Genomic DNA, 13,824 nt, shown 5'->3' on the forward strand with positions numbered 1-13,824 from the left:
TCTTGTAATAGTGTTCTGTAGTTTTCCTAATATACATATTTTGTTCTTTTAGTCCAGTATATCCCTAGATATTTCAATTTGTGCTTGGCTATTGTGAAGGGTACCACCTTTTTGATATCCTCTTCTGTGGTCTTATCTGATGTGTATAGCAGTCCAATGGACTTCTGCTTGTTGATCTTGTATCCTGACACTCTGCCAAACTCCTCTATTGCTTCCAGTACTCTCCTTGTGGAGCTTTTGGGATTTTCCATATATAAAATCATATCATCTGCAAATAATTATAGTTTCACCTCTTCGTTCCCTAGGCAAATACCTTTGATGTCTCTTCTTTGCCTTATGCTTTTACCTAAAACCTCCAGTACAATGTTAAATAAGAGTAGGGACAGGGGTCATCCTTGTCTGGTCCCCTTTTTCAGTGGAACTGTGTTAGTCTTTTCTCCATTGACTATCACATTGGCTGTTGGTTTTTCATATACAGCTTGTGTTGTCATGAGGAATTTTCCTCCCATTTATATCTTCTTGAGTGTCTTACACAGGAATTGGTGTTGGATGTTGTTGAATGCTTTTTCCGCATCTATCAATATTATCAGATGATTCTTATAGTTTTTCATGTCAATGTGGTGAATTATACCAAGAGTCTTTCTTATGTTGAACCATCCCTGCATCCCTGCTATGAGTCCCACTTGGTCATAGTGAATTATTTGTTTTATATGCTTTTGTATTCTATTGGCCAGTATTTTGTTAAGGATTTTTGCATCGATGTTCATTAGGGATATTGGTCTGTAGTTCTCGATTTTTGTGGGATCCTTGTCCGGTTTCGGTATCAGAGTTATGCTAGCTTCATAGAAGGAGTTGGAGGATTTGCTGTCCTTTTCTATGTTCTGGAAGAGTTAATGTAGGATTGGTGTCAGTTCTTTCCTGAATGCTTGGTAGAATTCTCCTGTGAAGCCATCTGGTCCAGGGGATTTTTTTGTGGATAATCCCTTGATAACCTTGTCAATTTGTTCTATTGCTATGGGTCTGTTAAAATTCTTGACATAAAAAAAAAAAATTCTTGACATCCATCGGGGATAGTCTAGGGAGGGATTGTTTTTCCAAGAATTTGTCCATGTCTTCCAAGTTCTTGAATTCATTGGAGGACAGTCCTTCGTAGTACTGTGTAATTATCCTTTTGAATTCATTAGGGTCTGTTGTAACGTGCCCTCTTTCAGCCCTCATCCTTGCTATTGAAATTTGTTCCCGCCTTTCTTTGGTTAGGTTTGCCAGTGGTCTGTCGATTCTGATTATCCTTTCACAAAAAAACAACTTTTAGCAGCATTAATTTTTTTCCATAGTTTTCTTATTTTCTCTCTCCTGAATCTCAACCCGATTTTTGTTATTTCGTTTCTTTTGCTATTAGTAGGATTGTCCTGTTGGCTCTGCTCTAGTTGCTGTAAATTTTGTGCCATCATATCAATCATAAGTCTCTCTTCCGTTTTCATGTGTGTATGTACAGTATTGCTATCAAGCTTCCTCTAATAACTGCCTTTGCTGTGTCCCATAAGTTTTGGTACCTCATGTTCTCATTTTCGATGGTTTCTAGAAAGATCCTAATTTCATCTCTGATCTGGGCCAGTACACACTCCTTTTGCAGTAGAGGGTTATTCATCCTCCAATTGCTTGCTCTTGTTTTCTTCATCTTCCTTTTGTTTCCAAAATTTCCTAATTTCCAGCTTTATGGCACAGTGGTCAGAGAGAGAGATCCGTATGATATAAATGTGCTTAAATTTATGCAGATTCAACTTATGCCCCAGCATGTGGTCCTTCTTCAAATATGTGCCATGCCGGCTTGAAAATAATGTGAATTTTTTTATTTGGATGAAAAGCTCTGGAAATATCTATCAGGTCATATTGTCTAATTGTAGTGTTCTTTCCCTGTGATCTATCTTTCTCAGAGAGCGGTGTATTGAAGTCACCTTGTATAATTGTTGAGGTTGTGATTTCTTTTTTCATCTTTTGGAGCATTTGGTTGAGTTTTCAGTGGGTCTCTCATTCAGGGAATATATGTTTTAATTGCTTAGTGGTTCTTTGTCTACAATTCCCTTGAGTATTATATAGTGTCCCTCCTTATTTCTTTTTATGGTTTGCACTTTGAGGTCAATTTTATCCGAAATTAGGATTGCGACCCCTGCTTTTTATGAATTGCTGTTTGCTTGGTATGATTTTCTCCAGCCTTTGATTCTCAGCCTATTTTGGTCTGTAGCCTTGAGATGAGTAACCTGTAGGCAGCAGATTGATGGATTGGGTTTTCTAAGCCAGTCTGCTAGCATCAGTCTTTTAATACCTGAGTTCAGTCCTTTGATATTCATGATTATAATCTTCATCTGTGGACTCTGTGATGTCATATTACAGTGAACCCTCACCACTTCGCGCTTCGACTTCCGCGGCTTCACTCTATCGCGGTTTTTGCGTAGCAGCGCATGCTCTGTCATTACTGCCACTGATTGGCTCATACTGTACACGCTTGATGCCATAAATAATATAATAAATAATAAATGATCATTGTAACGTCCAAAATGTTTTACTGTATTTTCCCTTTTTCGTTTAATAAATTGGGTAATACGAGTGTAATGGTGACTAAAGGGTGTTTTTTCATGTCCTCTATGCTCTAACTACGAAAATATTTGATTTACAAATAAGGAATCCTACTTCGCGGAATTTCATTTATCACAGTAGGGTCTAGAACCGATTAACCGCGATAAATGAGGGTTCACTGTATACCTTTTGTGTTGGATATTTTCCTACCTCTCTTTCTTAGCAGCATGATGTGTGTGTGTGTGTGTGTGTGTGTGTGTGTGTGTGTGTGTGTGTGTTTAATTCTTGACTTCTTTGAATCCTTAAGCCAATGCTTTCTTGGGGTCTGTTTTCTCTTTGTTGTCCTCTGGGTAGAGTAGTTCTATGTGGCGGTCTCTTATTTATGTTTGGTGAGTGCTGTTCTTCTGCCCATACTGGGTTGGCAAGGATGTTTTGAAGGGCTGGGTTTCTTCTAACGTATTCCTTGAGTTTTTCCTTGTCTGGAAGACTCTTACTTCTCTATCTATCTTGATAGATAATTTGGCTGGATAGAGTATTCTTGGGTTTGCGTTATTTTCCTTCAATTTTTGGAATATGTTACTCCACTCTCTCCTCTTCTTCATAGTGTCCACTGATAGGTCTGAGTTTATTCTTATTTGGAAACCTTTATATGTGATTACTTGTTTTTGCCTAGCTGCTCTCATGATTTTCTCCTTTTCCTCAAACTTGGATAGTTGAACTATTATGTGCCTTGGTGACTTCTTCCTGGGATTCAGTCTAGCTGGTGTTCTTTGAGCCTCCTGAATGGTTGCCTGGTTTTCACTCATTAAGCTGGGTAAGTTTTCCTCCAAAAATTCTCTCACTATTGTTGCACATTACTTCTTTGTTTTGTCTTCCTCTGGTAATTCAATAATTCTAATGTTCTTCCTCTTCATAGCATTAGACATAGCTCTTAGGTTTTCTTCAGCTTCTCTGATGATCTTATTAGATTTTTGTTCGTGCTTGTTAAAGTCTGCTTGGCTGTCCGCCAAGTTACTGGTGTGGTTCTCTGCCTCCTCCCATCGATTGGTGACATCTGTGAGTCTGCTACTGGTTTTTGTTAGCTCGTCTTTAAGCTCTTGTATTTCCCTTTGGTGTATGGCCATTATCTCCTCTATCATTTCATCCTTTTGCTGTATTGCTTCCCTCATATCCTGTATGACTCCAAGCAGCATTCTGAAAAATTATTTTGGTGCCACATCAGTGTCTGCTTCTTTTATGCACATTGTTAAGTTCAGGACATCTTCTGCCATTGCCTTTTGTTTATCCTGTTTTTTCATTGAGGTCGTTGAGGCTGATTGATGTTTGTGTTGCATTGTTTTAGAGAAGCCAGGTGTCATTTTCCAGGGAGTTGAAGAGCACTGGCTTTCTCTGGGAGACTCATAGGAATGCTTCTTCGAACTGCCTGCAGCTAATTTCACTATGGAATTGGCCTATCACTTTATCCTTCTGTGGCTTCATTCTTTCTCTAGTCAACCAGTATTCTGTTATTTGGAGGGCAAGGTTTCTGGTCCTTTCACGGGACACTGGTTGGGTTTTTGTGGACCCTCAAGGATGGTGCTGCACTGGGTGATCTCACAAGAAGCCATGATGGTGTGGCCCAAGGCATCTTGGGGAGCCACAGAGGGTGTGTGGGGATGCCTGCTACAACGGGAGTGACACAGAAAGCTGGTGGGTTGCCGGCTTTGGTGTAGAGCACAGTGAATGCTGGGCAGAATTGCCCTGGTCAGGTAGATGGCTGCAGAGTTTGGGCATAGGCTCCCGCAGCCGTGTGGAATGTTGGCGAGAATTGGCCGAGCTGCCTTAGGCCTTGTGAGGCACTATGGCAGACGGGAGGAAGTCCCCTCAGTCACTTTGGACCACAGAGGATGGGTAGGAGCTCTCCCAGAGACTCAGATAGGATTTCCCCCAAAAAAGGTGGGCAGGATTTTCCTAGCCAAGTGTTAGGCACTGGATAGGGTGGATGGGTGGAATTTCCCTGGGAAGAAAGTGGGCAGGATTTCCCATGGAAGAAGTTGGGCAGGATATTCTCTGGTGGAGTGTGAGTGGGCTTTCCCCAGCCTCAGGTTACACTGCAGTGGGTGGAGCTCTCCCAGCTGGGTGGAGGGGAGGCATAAATGCCCTTGGCTAAGGGGTGTGGTCTGGAGGTCGGCAGTGGCATGTGAGAGAAAAGGGAAGAGAAAAAGAAAAAAACTGAGCCCACTAAGACTGTAAGCGTTTTTTTTTTTAATTTTTTTATTAAAAAAAAAAAAAGACTGTGAGCGAGAGAGAGAAGAGAGGGAAACAAAAGTAACAGTGTAACTGAGCACGATCCCTTCCCATGGGGCTGGAGGGGTTTAATCCCTTCCCCCAAGGCAGCAGCAAGCTATTGGTGTGTTGAGATAAAGCCCCTGCGCAGCCGGCTCTGACTGAGACAGTGAAAGGGCCAAGGTTAGACCCTAGCCAGCTTCCCCTGTGGTAAGCCAAAAGCCCCCAGATCCTCAAAATCTAGTGGATCTGTGCCTACTTATCTTTATGATGCTCTTCCTATGACCCGGCAGTGTTGGGTTTCCCTCTTAGTAACTCTCCTGCACTGATTTCTGCGGAGTCCCTCTGGTTTGTGTTACTCAGGGGCCATCTTCCCAGAGGTCACCTTCCTTAAATTTTTTAAGATCATTTTTCTGTTTCAGACTTATTTATCCCTGCTCTGATATTTATTATCTCTTTTCTTCATAATTCTTGAAGATGTGTTAAAATGCTGATTTCTGTTCTTGGTTATTTTTTGGTGTGTGTACTTATTGCTATAAATTGGCCCTAGGTAATGCTCTTGCTGTATCCAGAGGTTTTGGTATATTGTATTTGTGTTCTCATTTGTTTCCAGGAATTTTAAATCGCACCCTTATTTCTTCAATTAGCCAGTAAATTTAAAAAATCATTTTATTGGGGGCTCATATAACTCTTTATCACAATCCATATATACAACCATTGTATCAAGCACATTTGTACATTTGTTGCCATCATCATTCTTGTCCCCAGTAATTTTTAAGGAGGTTGTTGTTCATTTTCCATGTATTTTATTTATTTTTGGTGCAATCTTCCTATTACTGGTTTATTTTATACCATTATAACTTTAGAAAGTGACTTGTCATGTCTTGATGTTTTAAAATGTATTGATGCTTGTATTATATCCTAACATACAATCTAGTCTGGAGTATGTTCCATGTGCACTGTAAAATAATGTATATTGTGTTGCTGTTAGGTGGAATGTTCCACATATGTGTAAAGTATCAAGTTTCTTAATTGTGTTGTTTAATTTTTCTCTCTTTATTGATTTTCTTTCCAGTTGATCTGTGCTACTTAAGAATGGTGTGTCGAAGTCTTGCACTATTATTGTAGTATTGTCTGTTTGGTTGCTGTATTTTGAGGATCTTTCATTGGGTGCATAGGTATTTATTGTGGTTTTGTCTTCTTGTTCAATTGTGACTGTAATCACTATGTAATGCCCTTCTTTGTCTCATGATGGTTTTTACTTAGAAGTCTATTTTTTATCAGAAACTAATAATTTATTCCTCTTTTTTTAATTGATGTTAACTTGCTAGATTTTTCACCATCCTTTGGTTGTTTTTTTTTTTAGTATATTTTTATCTTTGTGTCTAAGGGGTGTTTCCTGTAAGCAGTATATTAATGGGTCCTGTTTTCTTATCCATTCTGTTAGTCTTGTTTCTTGACTGGTGAGTTTAACCCATTTCATTCAGTTTTGTTATTTATAGGTACAATTTTATTGCTCTTATTTTGCTATTTGCTTTTTTGTAGTGATTGGTTTCTTTGTTCATCATAATATTCTGTGCTGAATTCATTTTGTTTGTGGGTTATTTTTTGTTGATTTTCTTTGCTTTTATGTTGCTTTGTTCTAGGTGTGTGTGGTTTTCCTTTATTTAATTTTGATGAGGTTTCTCCACGTTCTTTGAAGTAAGCTTCTTTTTTGTGATTTTCCCTCCAAATTTTAGGCAGTTTGTTCTCTCTTGTGACCTATTTGATTTCTTCTACACTCGACTATTTTATATCTACTCTTTCCTCTAAGGCAGCAGTTCTCAACCTGTGGCTCACGACCCCTTTGGGGGGGTCAAACGACCCTTTCACAAGGGTCACCCGATTCGTAACAGTAGCAAAATTACAGTGATGAAGTAGCAACGAAAATAATTTTATGTTTGGGAGGTAACCACAACATGAGGAACTGTATTAAAGGGTCTCGGCATTAGGAAGGTTGACAACCACTGCTCTAAGGAGCCCTGGTGGTATAGTGGCTTATCTATTGGACTGCTAACCACAAGGTCATCAGTTAGAAACCACTAGCTGCCCCATGGGAGAAAGGTGAGGCTTTCTGCTCTTATAAAGATACGCAGTCCCAGAAACGCACAGGGTCAGTAATACTCTGCCCTATATTGTGGCCATGAGTCAGAATTGACTCAAAGACAGTGAGGTTGATTGGTTGCTTGCTTGCTAGTCCCGCTATCACTTTGTTGTGGAATGCTAGCTCTGCTTCCCTATTTTCAGTCTTACAGGTTTGTTCTACTTCGTGTACTGCTTGAGTGGGTTGGTTTCTCGATGGTGGTGTCGTATGTTATTCCCAGGTTACTGTCAGCTGTTGTTGATTCTCTGTCCAAAGAACTTCCTTTAGTATCTTTTTGCATGGGTGGTCTTGTTTTTATAATTCCTTTAAATTTCTTCATCTGAAAATGTTCTCAGATCTCCCTCATATTTGAGGAATAATTTTGCTAGAAATAACACTCTTGGTTGGCAGTTTTTTTCTTTCAGTTTTAGATATGCCATTCCATTTCCCTTTTGCCTACATGTTTCTGTTGAAAAATTAAAACATGTTCTTATTCTCCCCCCTGTATAGGTAACTTTTCTTTTTTCTCAAACTGCTCTCAGGGTTCATTGCTTTTCTTTGATGTTGGAAAGTTTGGCTATAATATATTGCAGTTATTTTCTTTTGGGGTCAGTCCCTCTTGGGTTTTTATTTGTTTGTTTGTTTTTTCAGCTTCATGGATGGTTTAAACGGTTATTTCCTTTTGTGTTGTGATGTTAAAGATAATTTCTTCTAGCATTTCTTGAACTATTTTCTTAAGGTGTTTTTCTTCTTCCTGTTCTGGGATGTTTATCAAATATAATTATTTTAATAATCTCTCACATAATTCTTAGGCTTCTTTCAGTTTTTGTTTTTTGTGTTTGTTTGATTTAGTTCTCTTTGTAGATTGTTCTCGTAGTTTGATCTTGAGAGTTTGTCATCAAACTCACTAATCCAGGCTTCCATTGTTTCAGTTCTACTGCTGTGCTTTGGAAGGAGTAACTCTTAAAGGATTTTTTTTTTTCTGGCAGAAAAAAACAAGCCACCTACCCATATTTCTACACTATTACTAAACATGCCTCCATTGACAGAGATTGTCTTTCAGTCTTGTCTACATGCAGCTGCTGTACTTCTCTATAACTTTTACCACACTTTAACATCATTTACAATCTTCTCTTTCAAAAAAAGTTTTAAAAAATAAAATAAAATCTCTTTCCACTTAACATTATGTAACCAGTTGACCTTCCTTCCTAATATTCAAGAAGGAGCCCTCATGGTGTAGTGGATTATGCATGGAGCTGATAACTTCAATGTTGGTGGTTTTAACCCACCAGATGCTCCTCAAGAGAAAGATGAAGCTGGCTGCTCCCATAAAGATTTAAAGTCTCTCACTGAAGATATGGGTGCTATAGCAAAGGGTGGTGAAGAAACTAGATGGTGCCCAGCTATAAGAAAGAATAGCATATGGGGTCTTCAAGGCTTGTTTCAAACAATCAGTCATCTAAGAGAGGCACCAACTAAGTCCACATGGAAGGGACACACTAACCTGGGTGATCTAAGGATTGTAAATTATATGACCCAAATCTGAAGGAGGGAATGGTATCAGAGCTTATATTGTAAACACCTGGCTTTCAGAAGCAAATGAACGACAGTGAAAACCCAAAATTCATTTGCAGGGTCCACATAGAGTAAGCCTTTGGTGAATTCCCTCTGACCATAAATAGTCGAGGGATATTTTTAGCTTTGTTATCAGATAGAGAACATTGTAAAGACTATTATAGTAGCTATAGTTAGGTTATGGCAGGGGAAGTTGTGGGGAATCGGGAGGTAATAGCAATGAGTACAAGAAAGAAGGAAATATGCTAAAATTTATTGTGGTGGTGATTCTACAACTCTTCTTGACATGATTGAACTATTGAGTCATATGATAAATGGGTTATGTGCCAAAAAAATTTTTTAAAAAGAGAATTAAAATCTCAGAAACCCCAAGGGACAGTTCTACTCTGACCTATAGGGTTGCTATGAGTTGGAATCAATTTGATGACATTGAATTTTAGGGTTATTAATTTTAAAGTTCTGTGCATTGTCAGGCTCCCCCCCCCCCTTCCTAAATCAAATCAAGGTGAGTCAGCACATCCCACACTAAAGTTGGAGAAAAATCTATTCTTGGTCTTATTGCCACCCCTTCACCACCTTAGAATCTTACGGGGTGGGGTGGGATGTTTGTGTGATTCTAGCAAAGGGGAGCCAGACCTCAAGTCTTTAATTCGTGAGAATTGAACACCCAGTTACCTTTCCCCTGTTCCTCCCCCAGCCAGGGTACTGGGTGTCTGCTCTGCTCAGAGAGGTGCCAGAGTCTGTGGCATCCTCAGACTTCCCAGGCTTCCACACTCACATCTGACATCCCAGACACACCCACCCCAGGACCTGGTGGGTGGGTGGGCGGGTGCAGGTTGTCTCCAGAGAGACCTTCAGAGCACAACCTTCACCCCAACGGCATCAATGGGAAAGGAACATGGGACTTCACTCACAAAGGCTGTCCTTCCCGGAGAGGACAAGGGAAAGGACAGATTACATTTTCATGCCTTAGTGTCTCCACACCACTGGCAGAGGAAGGTGAAAATTAATCATATCAGAAGCATTCTCCGTGTTACTGCATCTGCTTCTGAATGTTCATTTTGAAATTTATTTATAGCCTCATTCCTCAGTGGCGTTCAGGCAGCTACAAGAACAAATACAATAAAATAGGAAAATTGAGGGAGAGGAAAACTCAGGACCAGAGAAAGCCTGCAGTAGGATAAGATGTCAATTGTCGCACATAGCTTGACCATGATATCTCCCACAGGGCAGATGAGCCATCCTTCACTAAACCCCCACCCACCCCCGTCCCTCAGTCACTCACTGACTTGGCTTGGAGCTTTCTTGTTATAGTGGTGGTGGTGGTTTTATGTTGATGTGACAAATAATTCAGCAGCTCACCCCATCTTGACCATGGTTTTTTGCTTCTGTTTGAGTGATTATTCCGTTAAAAAAAAAAAAAACTCCCAGGGGGAGGATTACTGGGTCAGAAGGTCTGCACTTCCATGTGGCTCTGGCTGCAAAACACCAGATTGCTTTCCAGGCAAGCTACAGCGATTTACAATTCATCTCTGATCTTATTTTGTAGCTGGAGTGGAGCCCCAGTTCATGAGGGAGGACTCTCAGTTTGAGGAAGGAAGCTGGAGTGGTGTATAGACATCTCTAGCTTGAGTTCCCCCTAGATGGTAATATGTAGGGATGGGCTGCGATAGGGCGAGAGAGAGGCCCCTGCCCTAAGGAAACTTTCTGGAATAACTGACCCTACAGGGAAGGAGCAAGGGTACCGCATGTTAAGAGCTCTATGTTACTAATGGTCAAGAGCCTGGGCCAGATGATGTTCCTTTCTCCACCGCCTCCCACATACAAGTCCCAGATCTGGGTAAAACTGCCAATGCGTATACTGCCCCTTGCTGGGGACTGTGAAAGAGGGGTGATGGACACCTGAAGACCATGAGATCTTTGTCTGCAAAGGCACTGAGAACACGTCATGTGTGATACTGGGATGGGTTCAGTGCCTGATGGCCTGGGAGGTTCAGTGCCCCCAGACGTCAGTGATATCTTCCTCTTGGATCTGGGAGAACTCCAATGGTGGGACTGTGTCTCCACCAACAGATTAGGAATCCCCCAAAGATGAGGACAATATCTCCCCTATCTACTTGGGAGCGCCTTAGGGCTGTGGTCTTTGTCTCACCATTGATTGGATTTCCTGGAAGCATGCCTCTGTCTCCTTCCTTAGTCTGGGACCTCCAGAAGGCAGGGCCCAGCTGGGGTTACACTGTGCATGCACTCACAGATAGGGAATTTGTGGGTGATCATTCTTTGGAATCTGGTTAACCGCCTGGACTCCTTGAAATTAGATTTTGAAATTCATTAGACAGGAGCCATGTGTCAGAGCTAGGTACTCTGCCTCTGGTTCCCGGCTTCTTGGGCTTTAATTTGGGTCCTTTCTGAGCTGACCTGAAAGAGGCTGATGGCAGGGAGGGTAGTGAGATGGGAAGGTGACAGCTTAGGTGGTTAAAGTCCCCTCGGAGTTCAAGCCTGAGGCCAATGTTCCCTCTGCCTTCTCATACCCTGGGCCAGAGCAGGGGAGACCCTGGAGAGCAGGCTCTAGCACTTCCTACCCAAGGGATGATCTTCAGCCAGCACTCGGGGATCACATAGTCCGTCACTTGCATTGTCTCCTCTGCCCTAGGCAAAGTCTGACTGTGTGAACAAGTGCAGTTTTAGAAAAATCTGACGAAGAAACAGAATCATGGAGAGAGTGGTGGCCTTATACAGCATAGGAGAACAGGGCTTCCCCTTCTCCAACTGTTAGTTCATTCTCTTTGCTCTGTGGGGTCTCAAGGAAGGGTCTAAAAGCCATGGCTTTAGCAGAATAAAGAGTGAGCTTCTGTTTGCAACAACCCCAGAGTGGTAGACACTCCCTCCCTTGACTCTTGGTGGCTGGACTTAGATTGCATGACCCAGCGAGACTAGTTACCCGGGGCAGGGACTCTGCATCAGATCAGAAGCAAGTCCTGCTTTAATCTGTCTTTGGTCTCTGACACCTACGTAAGAATGAGTTTGAAATGATTCTCAAGGATCGCTGGCGATTGAGAAGCCTCTCAGTCTCAGAGAAGGAGCCCCCGGGGTGTAGTAGGTGGCTGGTGGTACAGCTGGGCTGCTAACCTCAGAGTTAGCAATGTAAACCCACCTGTGAAGAGACACAGCTCTGGAAACCCCCAAGGTAGTCCTACTCCATCCTTCATGGTTGCTGTGCACTGGCATTGACTTCTTGGCAGTGCATGTGGATTTTCTGAGAGGCCTCGGAGAGACCTAGTTAGGGAGGATACAGAAGGCCAAAACAGAGGAAGGGGAAGCAACCTGGTGCCCCAGAAACACATGCTGCTGGCTTAATTGCTGGTGGCAGGCGACCAACTCTCCAGCATGCCTCCCCCCACCCCCCCACCCCCACACACACACTTTCCCCTGGGGCCTCCCACACCGTGTCCACAGGGAACCGGATGAAAGCCTGTCAGCCTTGATTGAACTTCCCAGAAACAGAGGCGAGGACCCATGGGACAAGAAGCCTGAGGGAAATAGGGGGAAGAACTGGGGTCTGCCACAGGACTGGGGTTCGCCCTGACCCTACCCCCACGTCACCCTGTAGGCTGTGGGTGGCCTCCCCAGGCTGCACGGAGCACCCCAGAGTCTTCAAGGGTAGTTGTGCCATTGCTCAGGCTGTACTCTCCCTGTGCTTCCCCCGCAGTTTTCATGAACACGGCCATCCCCATTGCCGCCGTCCTCATCGTAAGTGCCCGTGTCCTTCCCTGTGCCCTGCTGGGGGCTGGAGGGGGGGGGGGCGTTCAGATGCTTCCTCTTTCTGCACAGGCTCTTCGGAGAGCTGGTACCCAGGTGATGGGTTGGAAGTCTGTATAGAGCAGGTCCTGCCCCTTCCCCCACCCCCTCTAGACTGAAAGGGGATCCTGTTTCCAGGCCTGTGCAAACGAACTTCGTATTGAGAGAAATCAACTTTTCTTTTTGTAAAAAGAATCGCTATCCAGTGTTTTCCTTTTGAAAGTAAAATATGTTGATTGCTGTCATGTTGCGAAATTCAGAGAAGCCCAAGGAAAATTAAATTCATCCAGAGTTCTGCTGGTTATAGCCTGTGTTTCTCCCAGTCTTTTTTAAGGACTGTGCTATGTCATTTTTACAAAAATAGGATTGAGTTGCACAGGCAGTTTTGTGGCTGACTTTTTTACATCGAAGACTATGTCAGAAATGATTTTCCATGTCGTTAAATATCATACGGTGCTTTTCTGGACCGGCCAGGACGAGGGCTGCGTGTGAGCGCCTTGGGGAGATAGGCAGGGCCTCCCCCACCCTGAGGGGCCAGGCTCCTGGGAACCTGCAGCCCCCTCACCCAGGGGCCCCATCCCAGGCTCCCCCAAATGCTGCAGTTCTTTAAAAAGGTGCATTTGCTTCCCCTGGGGCCAGAGTCCCGATCTGTGGAGAGTTCACAGCCTGTCAGGCACACTTGGGAATTCCCTTTCGACATAGTTTATGGGTCTGGCTCTTGGGGGAACTCTGGGTAATAGGGTGACTGAGCTGTCTAGGTGGCCAAGGAGCAGGCAGAGAGAGAAGGTGGCTTTGTAAATACTGGGTTAACATTTTCCTGCCTGGGGATGGGGTGGAGGGAAGAGAGCTCTCAGGCTGCTGTCCTTCCTGGTCCTTCCTGGTAAGGAGGGGTTGGGCAGGGAGGGAAGAGCCCCCTCCCTAGAGCGTCAAGTCCTGAGCTCCCTGGAGCCATTTTTTGGAGGACTGTGACTGTGAGGGAGCTTGGCGGAGGCGCCTCCAGTAGAAGGTTCCGTCGGTTGGCCGGGCTGTGTTTCCCGTGCAGACACCCGGACCGGACACACTCCCTGCCTGCATCGTGTCTCTGTCCACAGACTTTTGTCGGCCATGTCAGCTTCTTCAAAGAAGCCGATTTCTCCCCCTCCGTGGCCTTCGCCTCCCTCTCCCTCTTCCACATCCTGGTCACTCCGCTGTTCCTGCTGTCCAGCGTGGTCCGGTCCACAGTGAAAGCACTAGTCAGGTGAGAGGAGGGGCCCGCAAGGGCAATGGGCAGGCGGCATGTGTGTCACCCCCGAGCTGGCTCTTGGGACCCCACACACCTCTGCATCAAGGAAGCCTCACTGAAGCTGGCTAGGTGGGTCAGAGGCATCTGGACCCTATTGGCTTCTCTCCACGTGATCCTTCAGAAGGGGCTACCCAACCTGCGTGCGTATCTCTAAGGATAGGGGACTCACTAACCCCTCTAAGGAGAGAGAGTGCATGATATGGCGGGG

General features: G+C 43.7%; 1 protein-coding gene across 1 annotated transcript in view; it reads left to right on the forward strand.

Annotated features, from left to right (window-relative positions):
- ABCC8 (ATP binding cassette subfamily C member 8) overlaps positions 1 to 13,824 on the forward strand; it is a 101,250-nt gene that overhangs the window by 48,695 nt on the left and 38,731 nt on the right. The window contains exons 12-13 of the mRNA XM_045291142.1: positions 12,246 to 12,286; positions 13,426 to 13,571. Coding sequence (XP_045147077.1) covers positions 12,246 to 12,286; positions 13,426 to 13,571 — 187 coding nt within the window. The remainder of the gene's footprint in view (positions 1 to 12,245; positions 12,287 to 13,425; positions 13,572 to 13,824) is intronic.

Source organism: Echinops telfairi, unplaced genomic scaffold (genome assembly GCF_000313985.2).
Source record: "Echinops telfairi isolate 266 unplaced genomic scaffold, ASM31398v2 ScPeMD7_60;HRSCAF=208, whole genome shotgun sequence".
Classification (NCBI taxonomy): domain Eukaryota; kingdom Metazoa; phylum Chordata; class Mammalia; order Afrosoricida; family Tenrecidae; genus Echinops; species Echinops telfairi.